This window comes from Pimephales promelas, chromosome 5 (assembly GCF_988280905.1).
Source record: "Pimephales promelas chromosome 5, fPimPro1.hap1.1, whole genome shotgun sequence".
Taxonomy (NCBI): Eukaryota; Metazoa; Chordata; class Actinopteri; order Cypriniformes; family Leuciscidae; genus Pimephales; species Pimephales promelas.
In genome coordinates, this window is record NC_142773.1 from 37,431,538 (window position 1) to 37,453,635 (window position 22,098).

The window sequence follows — 22,098 nt, forward strand, 5'->3', positions numbered from 1 at the left end:
AACTAGATAACACTGAGTGACGCTCCAGTCCATCCAGTTTACCAGCGTATGTCGATTTACCCAAACTCATTTCTTCCGTATAGCTTTCCTCTCTAAGAAAACCTCAGACTAAAATCTTGATTGATGTTTTCAGACTGTGGGAAAAAAACTAGAGATCAGGTGTTTTTCAATCTCATCTGAAATGACCAGAGCTGCTGGGGATAATGGAGTACAAGTAACATGCATAATGTAATAGATTACTTTTTAATGTAATGAGTAAGTAACATACACGTAATCACAGTACATGTGCAAGTATGCCATCAAAACCCATGCATATGCAAGAAAATGCTTTTTGAATGACCTCTATGCTTGAAAGGGTTAGTTCTGAAAGCGAGCTTTTAATATATTCATTTTATAAATTGCCTAGAACTATTTCCTAATATTCACAGATCTCATGGATGCCTCTGTTTTTACTTAATTTAGCAATTAATGACTATTTGCAATGCATCAGATAATGTTTTGATAAATTTAGATAATACAAAATAATTGATGATCTGCTGTTAGACCTATATTTGACTTTACGAGGCAACAAAAATATGCAGAAAATATTAGTATTCTGGTCAAAGCACTGCTCATGCAGCGAGTAGGTTGATCCTGCAGGGACACAATTAACAAAGACTTTCTTGTCTTAATTCAAAGGATTCAGCTCATAAATGTTTCCATCAGCCTACTCACATTTGTTTCATTCCTATTATGAAAAAATGTGTTTTTGTTTATATAATCTCATCAGTTTAATAAAGAATGATTTGATCTAAAATCATTATAGCCTAGTGTAAATATCTTGGACAATGTTTTAATTAAAAAAAGGCATTTTTATAGGCATATGTGTATATTAAACTGTTTAATTTTACACTGCGTAACATTTTGTAATGGAGTCCATAGCAGACAAACCCGAGTGCAGTTTATTTATTTCCAAACGTGAGCAAAATACAAAACAAAGACTTGATTTGGCATGATTAATAATATAAACGTAGAAACAACACACCACACAGCGGTGCAGGGACAATTTTAGACAAAGACGCATGGCAAAAATAAGGGCTTACATACACAAGGACTAGTGACTAAACAAGACACACCTGTGAACATAATAAAGACAATTAATTAACCAATGACAACATGACATAAGAGACTAAGCACACGGCACAGGGAATCATAGGACAATACAGGAAACAAGACTGTAACCTGAAAAATGAACCAAAAAAACTATAGGCCTAGCCTACATTACAAATCCCCCCCCCCCCCCCCCCCCCGGTTCCCGACGCCCAAAATGAAACCAAAACACATTTGTGTGGCTATTAATATGATTAAGATCTTTTTGAATAAAAATGAAAAGAGGCAGAGTGGTGTTTTATAACACATTTCATTTTATTTACTAATAAAATGTATTGACATGTATTTATTGGCTAAAATATGAGATAACCAGAGTATCAGATCCAGCTGAACGCCACTGATCCATTTGCTGAATCCCCCAAGTAAAGTTTGCGTACTTGGTATTGAGAAACACCCAAGGACTTGTGGTGACTAAACAAGATACACCTGTGAACATAAGCAAATTAACCAATGACAACATGACACAAGAGACAAATAGGGAAGCGATAGGAAACATGACTTTAACATGAAACACGAACCCAAAACAAAACTATATATTACACATTTATGTTTAGCATATGTTTAATGACAAAAAAGAACAGAAAATCAGATTTTTTTTATTTTTATTTATTTATTTATTTACATTTGATGACGTCGCCAGCAGTGACGTCAGGGATGCGATGGAGTAAAAGGATGCTCTGGCCGAGTGGAGAGAGAGAGCGAGCACACACTTCAGTCAGACTCACATCAGCAGCATCACAAGATGGGCAACGTTCAAGTGAGTAAAACAGTGAAGTTTCTTTTTCGCACTTTTCTCTGTTTATTTTACTACAGATAACGATATTTATTGTTATTACGTAGCCTATGCAACATATTGTGTGTAGACTAAATAAATGTGTTTATGCGCAAAAGTTTCTCGCGTGACACTTCGATGTTTTGTTTTGATGCTATAACAGATTTCCCACAAGTTTTATTATTAACATAGGCCGACTAAACTCAATATCCTTTTAAAATTTAGCCTACAGTTATTGTTTCCCATATATTTATTTAATATCGGCGGTAGGCTATTAGCCTATAGCCTTGTGTATATTACTGATTTCAGCAGTGCACTCCTATAAGAAGAAGAAGAATGTTAATCAAAGAATAACTGTTTTGTTTTCGATGAGTTGTTGTGGCAGTGGGCGAGGCAGAGGAAGGCTTACTCTGTTCCTGTCCTTTCCCAGAGATCCCATGACTCAGCTGTGTGTTAGACAGAACCCCTCCCCGCATAGACTACTGCATTGTGATCTAATCCATAAACCTTTGAAAAACATCCTGATGGGTCCCTGACCACATCTTTGTACAATATAAAATGAATGAATTTTTTAACCCATTTCAAAATCTGTAAATTTTATTTAAAACTGCAAATATAGTCTAATTGCACAACACATGAGTTTTCTTACACAACCTTTATTTCAGCCCACAATAACTCCCTTTGAAGACTTTGATGTGATGGCAGACATCAAGACAATCCGCAAGGCCTGCAAAGGAATGGGTAGGTTAAATAAAAATAATAACTGTTGGAAAATAAATGGGTGTTTGCTTTGCTTTTTTTAACTTACATGATGTAGCACTTTTAAAGTCTGCATGAAACAGAATTTGCTACCATCTTTACTTCAGTGTTGGGATGTATTGAAATATACATATTATATTGAACAAGAAAAAACTAAGGGTGGGGCTTGATTTTAATGTCCTCCTCGCCGTTGTACTTTATTTAATATTGCAGTGATTATTATAAATGATTTCCACATGTACATTATTATTTAAAATATTGTGCCTTCATAATCTTTAATCAAATTAACTTCTCCTCCCTCTTAGAGAATCCCTCCCTCTTTTTTCTCTGTTCTGATGATGTCTTTGCGAGACAACCCGCGTGAGGGCGGGACAACCTGTCACTCACATGAGATCACAGCAATAGCAAATCACAACCATCCAATCAATTCTCCATGGACAAAATGAAGCCCCGCCCTACATTTATTATTATTATTATTATTATTATTTTGTATTAGTATTTTTATTTGAATTTTCACATTTTACAAAAAAGCTAGTAAAAACGATGCATTTAGAAAATGTATAACAACCATATAAATAATTATTAATTATCATCAATAATATATTACTAATGATAATATAAAATGGGATAGAAAAGAAGAAAACAAGTAATAAATAAATAAACTAAGAGCATTTAAATGTTAAATGTAACAAATGCAGTTTCAGTTATGGTGCACAAACAAGCAGTCAGTCAGTAGAGCCCACCTTACTTTTTTCTTGTCCAAGAAGAGGTTTCACTCGGATATACGTCACAATAGGGACGTAAAGACAATCACAACTATCGTTTCAAGCTGACTTTAAAGATTTTAATTAAGGGAATATTTGCATGACGATGTGCTAAAAACGGAAACGTTATTTCTTTGCGTTTTTGAATACTTACACGCACAGACATTGCCAAACGATCCCCGTTCACACAGATCCACGAAAATGATATTATTCATGGCATGCCAGTAGATGGCGATGGAATTTTGTAAAGAAAACATATGCACCTATAGACTGAACACGTAACGCGCGTACAGATGAATGCACCGTTTTCACAAATTTTTTAGTTTATATGGAGACTATAACGGTGTCGTATTCAAAAACTTGAAACCTGTTTTCAAACGTTTGCTTTTTCGGTCTGCAAAAATGCAGTTGTCGTGTAAATGGCTGACCAAAAAGCATGCCGTTTCCACATTTTGTTGAAAACGGTGTCATGTAACGGTTGTGGGGCTCTTGGGTGTTTACATAACACTATGACATCGCCAACTACTGGCCTGGCATGCATAATACAGCAGTTTTAGTCCTTTCCGCGGATCCATGTAAACTGGGATCGTTTTGACAACATTGTTGCCTGTATGCAATTTTTTTTGTTTTTTACACAAAGGAAAAACTTTTCCATTTTTAGTACATCGTTGCCGTGTAAACCTACCCTAAATCTGATTCCTAAAAGGAATAACTGACATTATGAGGTATTAGCTCATCTCCCATTGTTCACAGGGACGGATGAAGAGACCATCATTTCCATTCTAGCAAACCGCTCTGCATCACAGCGAATGGAGATTAAACAAGCCTACTTCGAAAAATATGACGATGTGAGTCAGATCTTTGAAATATTTATTGACAAACGCAAGTACATCCTTTATTTATATAAATGTTTTTTTTTTTGTTTGTTTTTGTGAAAGTACAATATTTATGCTGATCTAATATGGCCTAAATATAGTTTGTCTAAATTTAAAGGTAGGGTAGGCAATTTTTGGAGAGGCTAGCGATAGCGAGCTAGCTTTGAAAGCATAAGATCCCACCCTCCCTTCAGAGGGTCTCCTAAACTCTCCTTCAAAACACATGAACACGCTCAGCAGGGAGAAAACAAAAGCATGACGAGAGATGGCGTTAAACTACCTCATGTCTCAAAGCACATAACACTACAGTAATAATGAATATAAACATCTTAAAGGCAATTTGACTGCTGCAGATTCATTTATGCAATGATTGGATGGTCCTACACCTTCCACAGACGATATACATATAAATACATTTAGACTGATCACTATCAGGATGTGAATAGACTTTCAACCAGCATAGCAAAAAATATGTCTGCAACAAATCGCCTACCCTGCCTTTAAAGTCTTATAAAAACAAACACTAATCTCAAATTACATAAGCCATAGACCTGTGGTTTCTAATTTTCCTCTCCCAGCATCACATTGCATTGATTTAGACTACATTAGTAACTGGAGTAGTTTCGACCATTATGCTTTCACCATTTTAAATATCGTGCAGAGTTCATGGAAAGCTGGAGTATTGTATTGAACCATAGTTTTTCTTCATATCCCTTCTCTAAATCCAAACCAAAATGTTCATAACCAGTATTGTAACAAATGTATCTCGCATGCAATCCCTTGAAATGTAATGAGAACTAAGTCTTTTAGTTCAAAGTATTTTGTAATCATATCATAATTCATTGATAGACTGAACCACCATACGTACATCTATTTGAGTCTGTTTCTGGTTTGTTCTTTCGGTCTGTGGCCACATTGGAAAGGAGTTGACGGAAGTCTTGAAGAATGAACTCACAGGAAACTTTGAGAAAGCAATCATAGCCATGCTGGACCCGCCCAACATCCTCATGGCTAAAGAATTGAGGAGAGCCATGAAGGGTGCTGGGACAGATGAGGACGTGCTGGTGGAGATCCTCTGCACCTGCACCAATCAGGTTATAATTCACATCTGTGACTGTGGTGATCATTTTTATTAGATTGAGAGAATAGTCACGCAAATTTCAAGCATCAAACATAGCATTACTTACACAATATATATTTTTTCTTTAACAGGATATTTTGAATTGCAAAGAGGCATATGCGCAAGGTAACCTTTAATCAGATACAAATGATTTTGTGATGTAATGAAAATATAAAGAGATATGATTTTATTGTTGACTTGCTGTGATGCTAATATTATTACTAGTTGTAAAATAATGTATTATTATAGTCATGTAACCGATCTTTTGGTCTCCAGTGAATGAGAGAGATCTGGAGGCTGATATTGAAGATGACACTAGTGGAGAAGTGAGGAATCTTCTGGTTTCTCTCCTAGAGGTAAAATACGAGTTCAAGTCCAGTAAGTTTGATGCAGTATTTTAAAGCTTTACAATACTTTTAGGAACATGAATGTCGCCAAAGTCCCTTTAAGGATTAATAGTGTTTGGTGCAGAATTCCATTCTTAAAGTTTGCATTTGCATGCTACTGGATCTGCAGTTTATAATGCAGGATCAATTGCATAGTGCAGTATCAATATATTAATTGAATCTACCAAGGTTTTTTGGTATTATTTGCTATGAACAACTGACTTTCACCTGCAGGCCGGCAGGGATGAGTCTTATGAAGTGGATGAAGCTTTGGCAGAACAGGATGCAACATCATTGTTTGAGGTGAGGATAACTGTGATGTTTAAATCTCGTTTATAACTTTATTTTTGGGTTGCCAAGTCCTTGATTTTCACGCATAATTGGCATTCTTTTATTAACGGTTTAATAAAAGGCTTCCACAGAAGGATTATATTAAGTTATGTTATATTATCCATTTAACTCCCTTAAGCCTGTGCTGCCTTCTGCTGTATACTATCAGTATTAGTGCCGCTAACTAAAATTATAAAAGATTATTTTGATGAAATAAAATGAAATATAAATATTAGAACTTTAACTACAACTAACCGAGATAAATAAGTTTGTTTAAGTACTAAAATTACTCAAATTAAAACTGAAATGAAAATAAATTAAAGCTAAATAGAAATATTTAAAGAAAAACGACTCGTAAAATTGTGGTTGGTTACTTATGAAACTAATACAAATCATCACACTATTACAACTACAACACTATTAAAACTTAAAACAAATTACTAAAACTTAAACGAAATAAAATACTACTATACACTATTTAAAAAACACTATACTACACCTTGCAATGATGACACTGACATTTTCAGGATAATTTTTGTTTTGTTTTGTTTGTGAACTTGACATTTTAAACTTTTTAATAGCCACTCACTTTTCTTAAAATTGTATCAAATAATTTACCTTAAAAGAACCTTAAAGGTACATTTCAGTACCTAAAGTGTGGATGCTAGTACCTAAATAGTATATGTTGGTGGTTTCTAAAAGGGCACCATCCCAGTTACAGCCCTTGTGCCTTTTTTTCTGAGAGTATAGCATATTTTGTGTTGTGGTATTTTTGGCTTGGACTATATTTGATTATTTGTTTGATTATCTTTGTCAATCAAGCAGACCTGGCAACCCCAGTTATTTTGTTGTGTGAATGAATGACTATGTGGTTGGTTTTCAACAGGCAGGTGAAGGACGTTTTGGAACAGATGAGTCCACTTTCAGCTACATCCTCGCTCACAGGAACTACCTACAGCTTCAGGCCACCTTCAAGATATATGAAACTGTACGGTCAAACACCAGCTATGTCCTACGCTGCTTTACAACAACTGTTTCAACATTCTTTCTGAGTTTCTGGTTTCTCTTTTGTTTTGTCTTTATAGCTCTCTGGAACAGATATCCTGGATGCTATAGACAGTGAGGCTACAGGGACATTAAAGGACTGTTACATTACTCTGGGTAACCATCCAAACTCTAAAAAGCCTTTAGGAAATGTGTTCCTTCTTTTGATTTAAAGAGTCATGTTGCAGTTTAAAGTAGTGACCCTAAGCTACTTTGAAAGGATTAAGCTATTTGATATAGCCTTTTCTGCTCGCAACACGCATCACAATGTGATTTGGTTTTGTTTGAACAGTGCGATGCGCCAAAAATCCGCAGCTATATTTCGCCCGTCGTCTGAACGCCGCGATGAAAGGAGCTGGGACAGACGAGGACACGCTCATACGTGTTATTGTGGGACGCTCTGAGGTAGACATAATTCTTGATAAAAACACAAAGACTCTTTTCATAGAAATTCTGGAAATAATAATAATATTTTGCTATTCACATTCACCTCTAGGTGGATTTGGAGACCATCAAGGACATGTACTTGGAGAAATATGATGTTACCCTAAAGGATGCCCTGAGCTCAGAGTGTGGCGGTGACTTCAAGCGCCTCCTAATAGAAATAATTCACTGAGTCACCATCAGGTGGAGCCAGTAACTAATAATAAAAAAAGAAAGAATGATCATATAACACTGCCGGAAAATACATGCACAATCACTTAGGATCACCTCTTTGTGTCAAGGATATGCCTGATTTTGTCATTGGTGCAATTTAGGAATTGGATAAATTGAAATAACATGATTATTGCCATAACACTTTCCTAAAACTAAAGCGCTGCTCAGTCTTATAGTCTCTATTGCAGTAAATTCGACTTCTGCATTAACTCATTACACACGTGCCTTGAGAAAAAAGTCATGAGTAACAGCTCAGTATTTCATCATCCATTTCTTTTTCAAAACAAATTATGGAGCACAAAGGGTGGTCCATTTAAACCTCTGTCTTTTCACAAGGGATCTTTGTATCTATAAACCAAATGTGTATGTCTTTAGTATAGACCATTTCACAAGATGTAAACAACACTGGTCCAGAAGCACTTCCTGTTTCAGTTTTTTAACACTACATAAAAGCTGGGATAAAATACAACCAACAGAACATTTAAAACTGAATCAAAAAGTTAAACAAACATCTTTAAGATGTTTTCTTTACATGTGAAATAAAGAAAACAGTTAAAAACCGAAACAGGAAGTGCTTCTGGACCAGTGTTGTTTACATCTTGTGAAATGGTCTATATTGTACCAGTTACATGCTAATATTAAAAGCAGCTCTCTTAAGTGCTAAGATTGTCAGTAGCTACTTGAGTGTTTGACAATGCTTTTTAACACTGGACATTTCTCTTTTATTGAACAGCAGTTGTTATACAGTGGTGACTGTTAATATGTTAAAGCAGCAGTGTGAACCTATTATTATTGCAATGCTTCAGAATATATTTGTTTTTAAAGATAATGTAACAAGGTTTGTGTGTAGAAGAAAGTGATTAATAATATCAGAGATATTACAGACTACTAGTACTGTATATAGTCAAAGAACATTAAGTGCATGGCAAGCCGTTTAAGCATGAAATACCCCCGCTTCTAGTAGTAATTCCAGATGCCTTTTATGCAATTTTGACTCGTTGTAATTGGAATTAAGATATCTACAACGTGATTATGACTAGTCATATTTTTTATTCAAGACATCTACAATGTCATTTTGACAGTCATAATATACATTCAAGATGTCTACAATGCTATTTTGACTAGACATATTCTTCCATTGGTATGGCAAGCCGTGGCATATAAAACTACTCTTTGACCATCCATAAATATATTTTGGATAGTTACAATAGTATTTTGTCGAGTCATAATTCTAATTTGACCAGTCAGAAATGATAATTAGAGACATCTGCAATTATAATTGCACTAGTAAGAAATCTGATGCGAGATATCTCTAAATACTTGGAGTAGTCAAAAAGATATCTGTAATGACATCATAGATGTCTTCAATTACGCGTCACACTTACGCAAAGAAAGGTAATTAAATATTTCTCCAATTCAGTTTCGACAGCATTATATTTTAAGATGTCTGAATTGTACCTGCTCCTAGTCAAAACTGCTGTTGTGTGTGATGTGAGACTAAATTAATTCCTCCCTCTCTCCAGAGTCACCCCTGCCAAATGCTTAGTGCTAACAACAGTAGCCTGCTTTTGATGTCACGGAAAGAAAAGCTATAGGCTACTTGATGAATTACTTCAGGGATTATTAAGTAATATCTGGATGCATTCATAATATGAATGGTAAAAGGTCTCCAGCATGCATACGTAGCGCTGTGATGGAATCATGTTGCAAAATGGACCAACTAAAGTGCAATGTTCAATAAAGATAGACTTGCTCGTCTGAATTTACTTATATATTTTTAAAAGACATGAGTGAAGAACAATGGAATTATACACCAACCCTAATCAATCACAAATGAATAGCCTACTAATCAAGCAGGTGTGAGTTTCATCAGGGTCGGAGATGCCCTGTCCACACCCCCTTGGATCTTTAAAAGCGCTCTAAACCATTTTTTACGACGATTTGTGTTGTGGGATTGAGCAGGTGATTTGAGGCTGCAACACGCTTTTTCATTGTAGTTTTGTTTGCCTCACCGTCCCAGAGATTCACACTGTTTCAGCACATGTTCCAGCAGAGTTCATTGTGAGATTTCAAGTTAAGAGTATGAACGCTCGAATGTACTGCATCTTGAGTGCTGTTGTATTGTGTCTGCCTGCATGCTTGAGCACAACAGACGCCCAAGTCGAAGGTGAGATGATCGTTTAAATTTATTACGACTATTAAACTCGAAGAAAAGCACAAGTGCCGTAAAGGGTTCCTTGATTATCTAGTAGGCTAGGCTAATTAACTTTTTTTTATCCATGAGTTTGATTGATTTCTGTTAGCACTGCCAGGTTTCTGATAAATATGATTATTTAGTGGATAACCTCGTATTCGTACCTAGAAGGAAAAAAAATCAAACACCACTCTAAACTTGTTTGTTAATGTTGTCAGGGTTTGAATCGGGCATCATCATAAATGTTTGCATCTGATTAGAGAGCTTGCAGTTATGAAGCGTCGCGATATTTCCCGAACACTCGCGAAGCCGCCGATCATAAAAGGGTCACAGTCTATTTGAAAGGAGGGGCTTCATCAAAAACAAGTTCAACCAGACTCATTTCTTAAAGAATGTGTTTTTTGAACAATCAAGCATCAAAACATTCTATTACACCCAAAAAATAAATAAAATCAAGTCTTTGTGAAGGGTCATAATAGGACCCCTTTAAATACTACATTTTAAAATATGTAGCCTACAGTACATTTAGTAACAGCCGTAAACTGCCCCATGCCTCCTATATCAGCATTTTAACATCCCTTTTTGTCTTTGAAACTAACTGATACAGTAGTAATTAAATTATTTTTTTTAATCTTTACGTTTGAGACTTGTATTGTAAAACCTCTGACTTGCAAATGCTGAAACTATTACACAACTCCGTGGTCTCCACTCTTGATGATGATAATCTTGAATCCCCTTCTGTGCTCAGTGCCTGGTCGGTGTCCGGCGACTCTGACGGTCGTGCCGTCCAGTCGAGGATGTACATCTGATCGAGACTGTACTGGTGGACACAAATGCTGTCAATTTCCCTCTGGGCATTCGTGTGTGCCTCCTATTTTCGGTGAGTTTAAACTTTTAATAGATGCTATAGACCATTTCACAAGATGTAAACAACACTGGTCCAGAAGCACTTCCTGTTTCAGTTTTTTAACACTACATAAAAGCTGGGATAAAATACAACCAACAGAACATTTAAAACTGAATCAAAAAGTTAAACAAACATCTTTAAGATGTTTTCTTTACATGTGAAATAAAGAAAACAGTTACAAACTGAAACAGGAAGTGCTTCTGGACCAGTGTTGTTTACATCTTGTGAAATGGTCTATAGCTCTTCAAAAATAAAAATAAAAAAAGACGCTGAAAAACTGGTATAAAGTTGTAACTCAAATTTCACTATATAATCACAATACCCCCCCCCCCCCTCCAAAAAAACGAAAAAACAAAAAACAAATGGTTAGCTGTCAATGTCTCTGTATAACAGCAAAACCAGGAGAGTGTCCAAGCAAAATAACTGGAGATGGAACGTGTGTGGATTTCTGTGCCTATGACGGTGACTGTCCGAACAATGAGAAATGCTGCAGTAATGGATGTGGACGTCAGTGTATGGCTCCAAATACAGGTATTAATATTGTTTTACTTTATTAAAGTGTGTGGGGCAGCTTTCTTATTGTCTTCAGTTTTGTTCAATTCAAAAGTAGCCTTCATGAATTCTACCCATATCACTGATAGACTGAATGCCACTAAATGGACTGACTAAACTTGACCATCTTTATCCATGCAGTGAAGTCTGAGGCTGAACCCCCTAAGCCTGCACCGAGGCCTGTGGCCCGACGCCCTAAGCCTGCACCGAGGCCTGTGGCCCGACCCCCTAAGCCTGCACCGAGGCCTGTGGCCCGACCCCCTAAGCCTGCACCGAGGCCTGTGGCCCGACCCCCTAAGCCTGCACCGAGGCCTGTGGCCGAACCCCCTACGCCTGCACCGAGGCCTGTGGCCGAACCGCTGAAGCCTGCGGCCAAACCACTGAAGCCTCGTGTCAAAGCCTGCTACGAAGCCTGCCGCCAAACCATCAGTGACTGCATCGAAATCTGCCACGACACCTCCGGAGGCTGCCGTTATGCCTTCAGAGCCTGTGCCAAAACCTGCCGCCAAAGTAAAAAGCCCTGTTTTAAAGCCTGTCACCGTCCTCCAAAGCCTCCGTGTGCTGGAAATTCATGATTGTCATGAAACTTAGAAACTTAGATTCAGAGTTCCTTCCTAACACGAACTGGAGTACTACTGCAGATCAAATCAGTGCTTTATTCGTATGGGATGTTTATCACCAAATAAATCTTTTTTTTCCTTTTTTTTTTTGTGTGAATTGTCTTTCTACTTTATCCTCCCACATGAAAAACTGATGCTTTTTTTTTCCTTTCTATGTATAGGAGAAATGGTATATGAAAAGAGTAGCATGTCTTAAAACCCTAATATTTGTAAAACAGTAGGTGAGACATCCTCAGTTGGCCTACTCTACTGTGGCCACCTCAATTCTGAAGTGCTCATAGACAGATACTTTTCTATCCCAGCCTTCCCAGGGGGCCATTGGAATTTATATATATATAAAATAGGCCTATGTCTCTCACAGTGGACACGATAATTTCAGACCCCTCCATGATTTGTAAGTGGGAGAATAGCAGGGTGTTCAAATAATTATTTCCCTCATATTCTTTTGTTATGCACAGAGAAAATCATGCAAGATTCGAATGGCATGAGAGTGAGTAAATTGTGATAGAATATTTAGTTTTGGATGAAGCATCACTTTAAAAGCCTCTGCTCTCCGATAGTTAACTGAAAAAAATAATAATATTTTCTCTCAACTACTCTGTCTTACTGACTAATAATAGACCTTATGTAGCCCCGCCCCTTTTCAGCGTTGAGCTCGTTGTCTTCTGACTTCCGGTCTGTTTTTTCACAACGACTTTGCATAGGTAAGAATAACTGCTCGTAAAAAAATCCCTGGTCGAGATTTGTTAAGACTTCTGCTTTACAATGCTTATGATAAACCTAACAATGCTCATGATAACTTTTGTTAACTCTACAATAAGTAAATCCACTTCACCAGCTAATTACTCCTCGTCAGGGAAGCCAAAAACGGAAGTTCAATTCTAAAGATGACGGCGCCCGCCACGTTTCTCTGGTGCATAGGTCTATCCACAAGTTTCCTACGCCCCATGAGGCCTTGCGTCAAAAGTGGGCGCGACTTCCGGTTGGAAGTAAACAAAGCGCGATTTGACATGCTTGACACTCGTTCATTCAACAGTTGACAGTCATTCAAGTTATAGCGATCCAAACTAGCTAACGATGTGGGAACACAACCTCAACGAAATTAAAAAGGGTGAAATAACAGTGCCTTTACCCTCCGCAGTAGTTGATTGGGAGTATTATAATAACATTATTAATAATCAATACTCATCAAGGCATGGTGACAGACAGTTGTGTGAGCTGACAAACAATTAAAATAAAAAATACACACTTAGTCATTGTGCTTTGGAGTTTATTCAAAATTATAAATGAATGTGCTACTTGAATACATTAACTGGCACATTTGGTATTCTGTCAACACAGGCTTTGATCCTGAGTTTAGGTGTAACATCAGTAGCGAACAGCCAATCACATGCTGATAGAGTTTATAGAATATTAAGAATTTAAACAAATGTACACAGGAAGATTCGTCGTCTTTTGGGAGGTGATGGAAACTACAGTCGTTGGCAGGATCAGAGACGGGCTCTGGCAGAATCACTCTGATTTCGTTTTCAGCTTATGTTCAAAACAATCCCGTTTAAGCCACTAAATTAGTTTAGTCCGGTTATACATACAACCGCGAGCAGCACATGTTGTCCCTGAGCTCCGTAACGACATCTCTCATAAAGATTTGGTCTTTAAATAGTAAAATAATTCTCCGAAAAACAGCTAGCCTCTTCGCTAACTAACACACAAAATACCATTGGAATGCTACTTCCGTCGCATCACCGGAAGTTTCACCCACTTTATTTTTTACAGGAGCGCCCCTCGGAAACTTGTGGATAGGAATAGTGTAAAAATAGTCTTTAAGCTCCCCCAATGACCTTTAAATGTTTCCAGCTGTTTCACTTTAAAGGGTTAGTTCACCCAAAAATGAAAATTCTGTCAGTATTTACTCACCCTCATGTTTCCAACCCCGTAAGACCTTCGTTCATCTTCGGAACACAAATTAAGATATTTAAGATATTAAGATCGCTCCTGCATACAGTCCATAGGCTTCTTGAGGGACTGGCTCTTGCCGTCCCCGAAAAGTCATAAAAGACATCGTTAAAATAGTCCAAGTGACTACAGGGGCTCAATCTTAAGTTTATCAAACGACGAGAACACTTTTGTGCGCAAAAAAAACAACAAAAATAACGACTTTATTTCAACTATTCGTTTATTTCTCCCTCTGCGCGAGTCAGGTAACTAGTTTAATAGCGTAAGCTTCTGTTATTGTACGTCACACGCATCACACACACATGACCAGCGTCGGCCAATAGTGAGCCTACGTGTGACGTAGCTCTACACAATCACACTACGTTAACGGACTTACAGGCTCATGGAGAAGGAAGTGAATAGTTGAAATAAAGTCGTTATTTTTGTTGTTTTTTTGCGCACAAAAGTGTTCTCGTCGTTTGATAAACTTAAAATTGAGCCCCTGTAGTCACTTGGACTATTTTAACGATGTCTTCAATTACTTTTCGAGGACAGCAAGAGCCAGTCCCTCAAGAAGCCTATGGACTGTATGCAGGAGCGATTTTAATATCCTAAATATCTTAATTTGTGTTCCGAAGATGAACGAAGGTCTTACGGGGTTGGAACAACATGAAGGTGAGTAAATACTGACAGAATTTTCATTTTTGGGTGAACTAACCCTTTAAGTCAAGTTCAGGCTTCAACACAACAGTAGTATTATTGCATTCTCTAATACTGAACACCTGAACTGTCACTTTACCAGACATTTAACCCTTGTACTGAGAGAGAGCCATAAAGTTCATCCTGTCTTGACAGAGAGAAAAATAGACTCTTAATTCACATTTCTCAGGTTAGCATCTAAATCTCTATGCATTATGTTGCTAACATTTGAGCATTGTTCTATGTGAGGTAGATATTTGTAGCGAAACAAAGATAATTTAACCACTTATTAATTCCCATATGTGTGAAATTTTAGAGGGGGCTGTATGGTGAGGGCCGTCTGTGAGAACTGACCTGACCCCGTTAAAGTAGCCATAATTCAGTGCTTCACGTTAGCCCTTTGAAGGGCTCAGTCTATCACACTCTTCTCCTTATGGAATAACTTTAGATCAACGTCATCCCCAGCTCCCAGTAAAGCTTTAATATTAACCAAATGTCTTGGAAAACCGCAAGTCTGCATACATGCTTCTTAAGATTATAAACCTATTTTCACCCCTAGTTTGGCTTCAGTTTCTTTTATGGCCTTTTTATAGAAACCTTAAAAAACTAAGGTGTATTTGTACAAGTATTTGTTGTATTATTATTTGCCATAAATGAAATGTCATAATTTCTGCTTTGAGAATAACAACACAAAAAAATATAATAGAGGAGGCCAAAGGGCTGCTTCTATCCTGTTTTAACAAAACCTGCATATTAAAGAGCACAATTAAAGACATCTGGTTCTGTGCGCCACAGACACCTGCATTTGATTCCCACTACAACAGAAAATGTTTACCACCTTTTTCTGGTAGAAAATAAAATAACAACAACATATAGTTGAAAGTTTTATTCAAAGATACAGGCAAGATACAAAACATGCTGTAAGACGTACCCTCTTTTAAGGTGAGGAAAACAGCAAATAATTAAGGAAATAATACCTAGATAATACATTGGTTGAATGCTATGAAGTGCAAATATAATAAAAAAAAATTACCTGATCAGAACTGGTAGATGAAAACATTTGAAAATTAAACCATACAACAACCTATCACACAAAGATCCGTGAATAATAATAATGAAAATAATAAAGAAAGAGTAAATTAATCATATTTTCTCAACTAAAAAAAAAATCGCACATGATGACACAATGACACTTAAAACCCAGAAATCTAGCCCTGAAGCAAAATTTTGTTGTTGTTGTACTATTTGGTTGTACAGGGGTACAATTATTTAGAAATGGGATTTGCAAAACGGCTGGCAGATTTTGAAAATACACAAATCAAAAGGTCCTACCTTCTTTCCTCCAAAGCTGGCTCTGACTCCACCCACTCCACCCATTCGAAGAGGGGGATGGGGAGAGGGGGTGTGGTACCACCACTCGATTGACGCACTTACTGTCCAATGATTCTAGGTGGTCTTGGAAATAATTGGCTGGAGTTTTTTTCGAGTCCTGCCCATTCCACAGATGATTAAATTGCTTAATTTTCATTTCAGTGCTTCTAACTCAGTGGCTGTAAGTGGGTTAGAAATAGGATTTCAAGTGATTTAAAAAAAAAATGGTCAAAAAAGAAAATCACATACCCCACCTTTAAGCTTAACCAACGACTAATTGATGCCTAAATAAAACCGTCATCCAAAAGTACCTCAGCTAAATGCATAAAGACGAGTAAGAACATCAGCATGGCAGCTTAACTTAATGCTAGCTCATGCAGCTGTCCAGAGGATAGAAATGCTACTTCCTGCATCATGGGCGATTTGGTTGATGCGCCCTCTCACACAGTCCACCGTAGCAAAGATTACAGTGCCGTTATGCACCTGGAACGATCCCCTCAGTCCCACGCTTGCCCAAACACTTCCCTCCGGCATTTGTCCACTAATCTGTTGAGCAACAGGGGCTGGCTGATCCCCCTGAGACCCACTCTGTTGGAGCAAGGTGAGTTTGATTAAACTGCATGAGTGGATAAGCCGCAGATCTAAGGCCACACTTGCTGTCCCTGCTTCCCGAAAGATGAAGTCTCTGTGATCTTTGGTTCCAGTAAGTGCAACTTGTGGAACTGCTGGAGTAGTCTGATGGAAGAACAAGGCCTTATTCCGCACTGCACCAGTGGGGAGACTCTTCCTGGACACGGCGGCTGACAGGGCAGTGGACACAGCCGAAGGGATCCACACCAGACTGAGCATGCTAATCCCAGAGTCGTCACCAAAGTAACGCACATTGCACTGCGCGGGTGCAAGGATCTCGAAGGTAAGCATATCCCCAGAATCCACAGTGGTGGCAGCCGACAGAGATATAGACGTATCTCTGTAATGAACGCCAGGCTTGAATGCACGGGTCAGCTCAGCACTGCTTCCGTTGTGGTTCACGTATGCAAGTAAGTAGAAGCCCTCTGAGATGCAGGCTTGACCCATTGAGTACAATGCTTGCTGAAGGACGAACTTCACAGTGCCACTTTCCCTGAAGCGCACCCCACGATTGTCATGGGTCAGACCGACCATGTAAGCGTCGGAGGTGGATGAGGTACGGAAGGCAGGACGGTAGTTGGTGTGGTAATGCGCAGAGGCAACGGCCTGAGCAGTCATAGCAACTGCACCTGTGTCATGGGACAACCAAAACAGACTGAATGGTGCTATTAGGCTGCTCTGAAGGTGCACGTCTTCATTTTCTTGGCTACACTGGTTGGTGACACTCTTGAGAGAAAGGTAGAGCACATGACCTGGCTCCACAGCAGCTGCTCCACTCACAATGGCACTCTGGAGAGACTTCCCTTCCCGCTGCTCCAAACGCATGCCACTCAGATCCCGACCTTCACCTTCACTGGCATTCAGTCGCAAACACGCTTGGACAAAGCTGCGGCAGCCATGTCTTAAAGCAAGGTTATGGTCGACCCAAACAAGACCATGCTGGTGGAACACTATCCACCCATCAGTGCTGGAAAGAAGGCTTCCGTCACTAATGCCACGGATATGAAGTTGCTTATAGGGAAACTCACTACCCTTGGCTAGGTCAACATTACCAGACCAGGAAAGAGAGAGTCTGCTTTCAGAGGGGTTGGCGCACACCGCATCACTCGTGGCCAAACATGGGGACGTCATTGGCTGAGAGTCGCATTCTGTACAGGCTTGACACTCTTCCATATCAGAATTGTAAAAATAAGAGTGGCCACAGATTCCAGCAACTGCTTCCCTCTCCGACACGCCGGAGCAGCGGAATCCTCCTGAAACAATGCACTATGATTAATCTCTTAGGAAGTTAATCTTAAACAAATCTGGAAGTCTGGTAGACAGCTTACCTGGTGTGTTGAGGCACTGGTTGCGTTCTTTACATATGTTTGGCATCTCGAGGCATTCGTCTCTGTCCTATTAGACAATTTTAGTTGTCATGTTGTATTTTTTTTAAGTTGTTTAACATATAATTTGACTAAAAGCTTTGACATCAAGTGTTGTTGATGCATTTATTTGTTTGATTAAACTACAGAAATTTTATTTGATTGCACCATCAGGGCTTGACATTAAAGGGTTAGTTCACCCAAAAATGAAAATTAAGTAATTAATTACTCACCACCATGCTGTACCAACCCCGTAAGACCTTCGTTCGTCTTCGGAACACAAATGAAGATATTTTTGATTAAATTTGAGAGCTGTATAACTACCACATTGGCTCCTAAGGGACTGCCTCTTGACGGCCCAGAAAGTCAATGAAGAAAATGTTTAAATATCCCAAGTGACTACCGTGGCTCAACTATTATGTTTATCAAGCGACGTGAATACTTTTTGTGCGAAAAAAACAAACAAAAATAACGAGTTTATTCGACTATTTCTTTTCTTCCTTGTAGGCCAGAACGAGAATTCCTTAGATTTCCACGACGCATGCGCGAGAATTGCGATCTGCTTACACCAGCTTACACTACTTCAGATCGCAATCTGCTTACACCAGCTTACACTACTTCAGATCGCAATTCTCGCGCATGCGTCGTGGAAATCTATAAGGAAGTCTCGTTCTGGCCTACAAGGAAGAAAAGAAATAGTCGAATAAACTCGTTATTTTTGTTTGTTTTTTCGCACAAAAAGTATTCGCGTCGCTTGATAAACATATAGTTGAGCCACGGTAGTCACTTGGGATATTTAAACATTTTCTTCATTGACTTTTTGGGCCGTCAAGAGGCAGTCCCTTAGGAGCCAATGTGGTAGTTATACAGCTCTCAAATTTAATCAAAAATATCTTCATTTGTGTTCCGAAGACGAACGAAGGTCTTACGGGGTTGGTACAGCATGGGGGCGAGTAATTAATGACTTAATTTTCATTTTTGGGTGAACTAACCCTTTAACACTCACCAGAAGTATCATGTAATGTATTCAGTCCTACTAGCCACTTTGGGATGTTGAATTTATATATATTTACATTTTTCAATTGTAGTGTTTTAAAAAGGCATCTGAAATAATAAATTATGTGCAATATACAGTAGATTTGATGATACATATTAATACTGAAAGATCTGAAACATTTCCAATACTTATTACATGCAGAATAGGTCCTCGATATCAGCTTTCTCGCTCTCTCATGATCACACCGACAGTGAGTTGACACACAAACCCGCCTCCCCTCACTCACTCGTTTCATTTGCTCCGGATGAATATTGTTGGTGTTACAGGGCTTTAATTTCGGCATGGGATTGCACATATTGCACATCATTTTACTCATTACCGCAGATTTTGGGCTCACACTCAAAGTGCATGCACATAAAGCCATTTCTCAGTACTAAATGAGTTATTTTTTCACTGCTTAAACTATCAAAAACACAAAAAACAATGTCAAAATACTGGTCTTGCCGAGTATTCACGTAAACACGGTCAGATACATTTTAAGTAAAAGTATAAGGTTAAGAAAGAAAACACGTATAATGGATCCATGCGTCAGGTCTTTAAGTGACAGCAGCCTAATATACCTGCGGCAGGTATATTATTAAATTATCAAATTATGAGATAATATTAAAAATACCTATATGGCAGTTTTCCCCCATGGTATCGATGTCAAAATTGCGACCAGTGAAAATGCAGAATGGTTAGTAACTTTGAAAAACCACTAGCCATAGTGGCTGGTGAGCAAAAAAGTTAATGTCAAGCCCTGTGCAAATATGTACCTGTGTAAAATCACCCTTTTTAAATATACATAAACTTCAATGACAACAACATACCTGGCAAATTCTGTCGGCATGAATCGAACACTGAGCCACCAGAAAGAATCCTGGAGGGCAGACAGTGCATTTCTCACAACGTGGTCGGTCTGCACTGAAGTCGCAGTACTCATCTGCTCGGCAGGATCCACAGCCAAGTAGAGGTCTGTGAGCATCCGTAACACTAGCATCCATGTTCATCTTATGCATTGTGAAGGCATCTTGAGAATAGGTTCTGACCTGGGATTGGAGACCATGCAAATGGCTCTCAGTGACTCCCTGCTGGCCTTGTACAGACAACTGTCTGACACTGTCGAGAAGAAAACTGTATTGGGTCTTGACTTCCTCCATCTTTTCAAACATAAGCCGCTGCTGGTCCAGTATTTCCCTTTGGTGGGCTAATAGAGCACTTTGCTGTTCTCTCAGTGTGCTCTGAATTTGCTTAACCTCAGCTTGCTGTCCCTGCAGCTGGGCCATCAGTTTATCCTGACCTTTTGCCAAATGCAAATGCAACACCAGCGCATCTTCAGAATGGACCTCATTTATGCCTGGTCAAAATGTGGGAAAAACATGACATTGAGTCACATTTCAAGCATGCCTGAAGAAGTAGGCAACAATCCAACATGTAATCAATTTTGCATGGCGTGCAATTTCACAAGTGTAATATCACTATTACGAAAACACGGGATTGGTCTCATAATACCTGAAATAAATCATTCTATCATTTTTTACCTGGTTTAATGTCGCATGTTAACTGAATTCCAGTTGATGGCCCCCCTCGAGTTCCCAACTCCGGAAATTCCCCCAATACTTGCTCGGCTCTGTCCTGCATATGGACAAAAGACACTCTGCTTCTTTCAACATTTGACCCTGTGATGCAGGCATCTCCAACACAGGAATGCTGTTTGGGATCTTGTCGCATTCTTGCAGGCAGTTTACATCCGATTCCTTTGCACTCTTTAGTATCATTATTCGTTGGTCTTGGCGAGCCATGGCAACCTCTTCCCATGCATCCCTGTGGGGTGAACACCTCAGCCGTGATGGTCCTCGGGTTTTCTTTCGGACTGCCACTTCTGCTGTTCTGCGGGTGTATTATTGTGTAGGGAACCGCTGGGCGTCTTGGAGCATAAACTGAATATCTGCTCTGGTGATCTGCTGATCTGGATGGAGACCACTGGCAGTGCACTCCTGTGCAGATTCCACTCATCATCAGACAAATGAGTAATAAAAACCTTTGAGTTTCCATCGCAGCTCGTGCACTGTGTAAAGGAAAATGCTAAAAGACACTTAAACTTGGGTCCCTTGTAATCCAGAGAACGAATCAGTACGGAGTCAAACACATGGTGAGTTTCGACAATTGTTTCCAAACCGTGAAAGCAAAAAAATATTTGAATATTTGGAATAAAACAAACATTTTAAAGATTTAAAGCAGTAATATTTTCTGTCTGGAAGGGAACATGTGCTCTGCAACCTGTGGTGGAAGTTCTGAGGAAATGTCTATATGTGGCATTCCACACACTTAATTGGCAACAGGTTTCTCCAAGCCTCAGTTAACCCATAGATTTCCCATGATACTTTTACATCTACGATTTTTAACGAATTTAAAAACCTGCTCCATGTTAGACACACTGTAAAAAAATAGTGTTGGGTTAACTTAAAAAATGAAGTAACCTGGTTGCCTTCAATTTTTAAGTTCATTGAAATGGAAAAATTTAGTTAATACAATAAAGGAGATTGATTTAATCATCAGAAACTCTTATATTAAACTGTTATATTATGTTATCTAACCTACATAAAGTTGATTTGACAAAAGAAAAAATGTGATAACAAATCATGAAAATATTTTTTTTTACAGTGCAGGTATGTAGAGAGCATAGCTTAATCATGGTGAATGATGGACACAGATTCAATGGGGGATTTAAGTCATCACCATCATCATCAGTTATTATTGTTGCTTAGGTGTTACATGAATTTCTTTAAATTAATAATTGGAATATCACATTAATTCTCACAAATAAACTGAAGTTCATAACGTCTCCAATCTGGTAATATTCATCCCAATCTATTAAACAGATAAAACTGAAAATGTAGTATATTTTTTCACTGATATGTGTGTCTCCCAATT

General features: G+C 38.4%; 3 protein-coding genes across 5 annotated transcripts; 2 read left to right on the top strand and 1 right to left on the bottom strand.

Moving 5' to 3' along the window:
• The first annotated feature begins 1,671 nt into the window (after positions 1 to 1,671).
• On the top strand, positions 1,672 to 8,516 carry anxa13l (annexin A13, like). 2 transcript variants are annotated; one of them, XM_039678139.2, is made up of 11 exons: positions 1,672 to 1,906; positions 2,587 to 2,662; positions 4,198 to 4,292; positions 5,243 to 5,413; positions 5,532 to 5,565; positions 5,716 to 5,795; positions 6,060 to 6,128; positions 7,042 to 7,143; positions 7,241 to 7,316; positions 7,492 to 7,604; positions 7,696 to 8,516. In XM_039678139.2, exons 1-11 carry the CDS (start codon positions 1,892 to 1,894, stop codon positions 7,813 to 7,815), a joined length of 951 nt encoding a protein of 316 aa, XP_039534073.1. In that variant the 5' UTR covers positions 1,672 to 1,891; the 3' UTR covers positions 7,816 to 8,516. The 2 variants fall into 2 exon arrangements, with proteins under 2 accessions (XP_039534073.1, XP_039534074.1); XM_039678140.2 differs by having other exon boundaries at positions 1,761 to 1,906; positions 5,246 to 5,413.
• Positions 8,517 to 9,796: 1,280 nt separating this feature from the next.
• On the top strand, positions 9,797 to 12,212 carry LOC120482933 (uncharacterized). Of its 2 annotated transcripts, XM_039677686.2 has the most exons (4): positions 9,797 to 10,023; positions 10,799 to 10,930; positions 11,351 to 11,488; positions 11,651 to 12,212. In XM_039677686.2, the coding sequence occupies exons 1-4, from the start codon at positions 9,939 to 9,941 to the stop codon at positions 12,082 to 12,084; spliced, it is 789 nt and encodes a 262-aa protein (XP_039533620.2). In that variant the 5' UTR covers positions 9,797 to 9,938; the 3' UTR covers positions 12,085 to 12,212. The 2 variants fall into 2 exon arrangements, with proteins under 2 accessions (XP_039533620.2, XP_039533623.2); XM_039677689.2 differs by lacking the exon at positions 10,799 to 10,930.
• A 4,294-nt stretch (positions 12,213 to 16,506) lies between these two features.
• LOC120483014 (uncharacterized) lies at positions 16,507 to 21,219 on the bottom strand. The gene is made up of 4 exons (XM_039677864.2): positions 20,706 to 21,219; positions 19,995 to 20,521; positions 18,093 to 18,159; positions 16,507 to 18,017 (listed from the first exon to the last, which is right to left on the bottom strand). Exons 1-4 carry the CDS (start codon positions 21,217 to 21,219, stop codon positions 16,507 to 16,509), a joined length of 2,619 nt encoding a protein of 872 aa, XP_039533798.2.
• Positions 21,220 to 22,098: the final 879 nt, after the last annotated feature.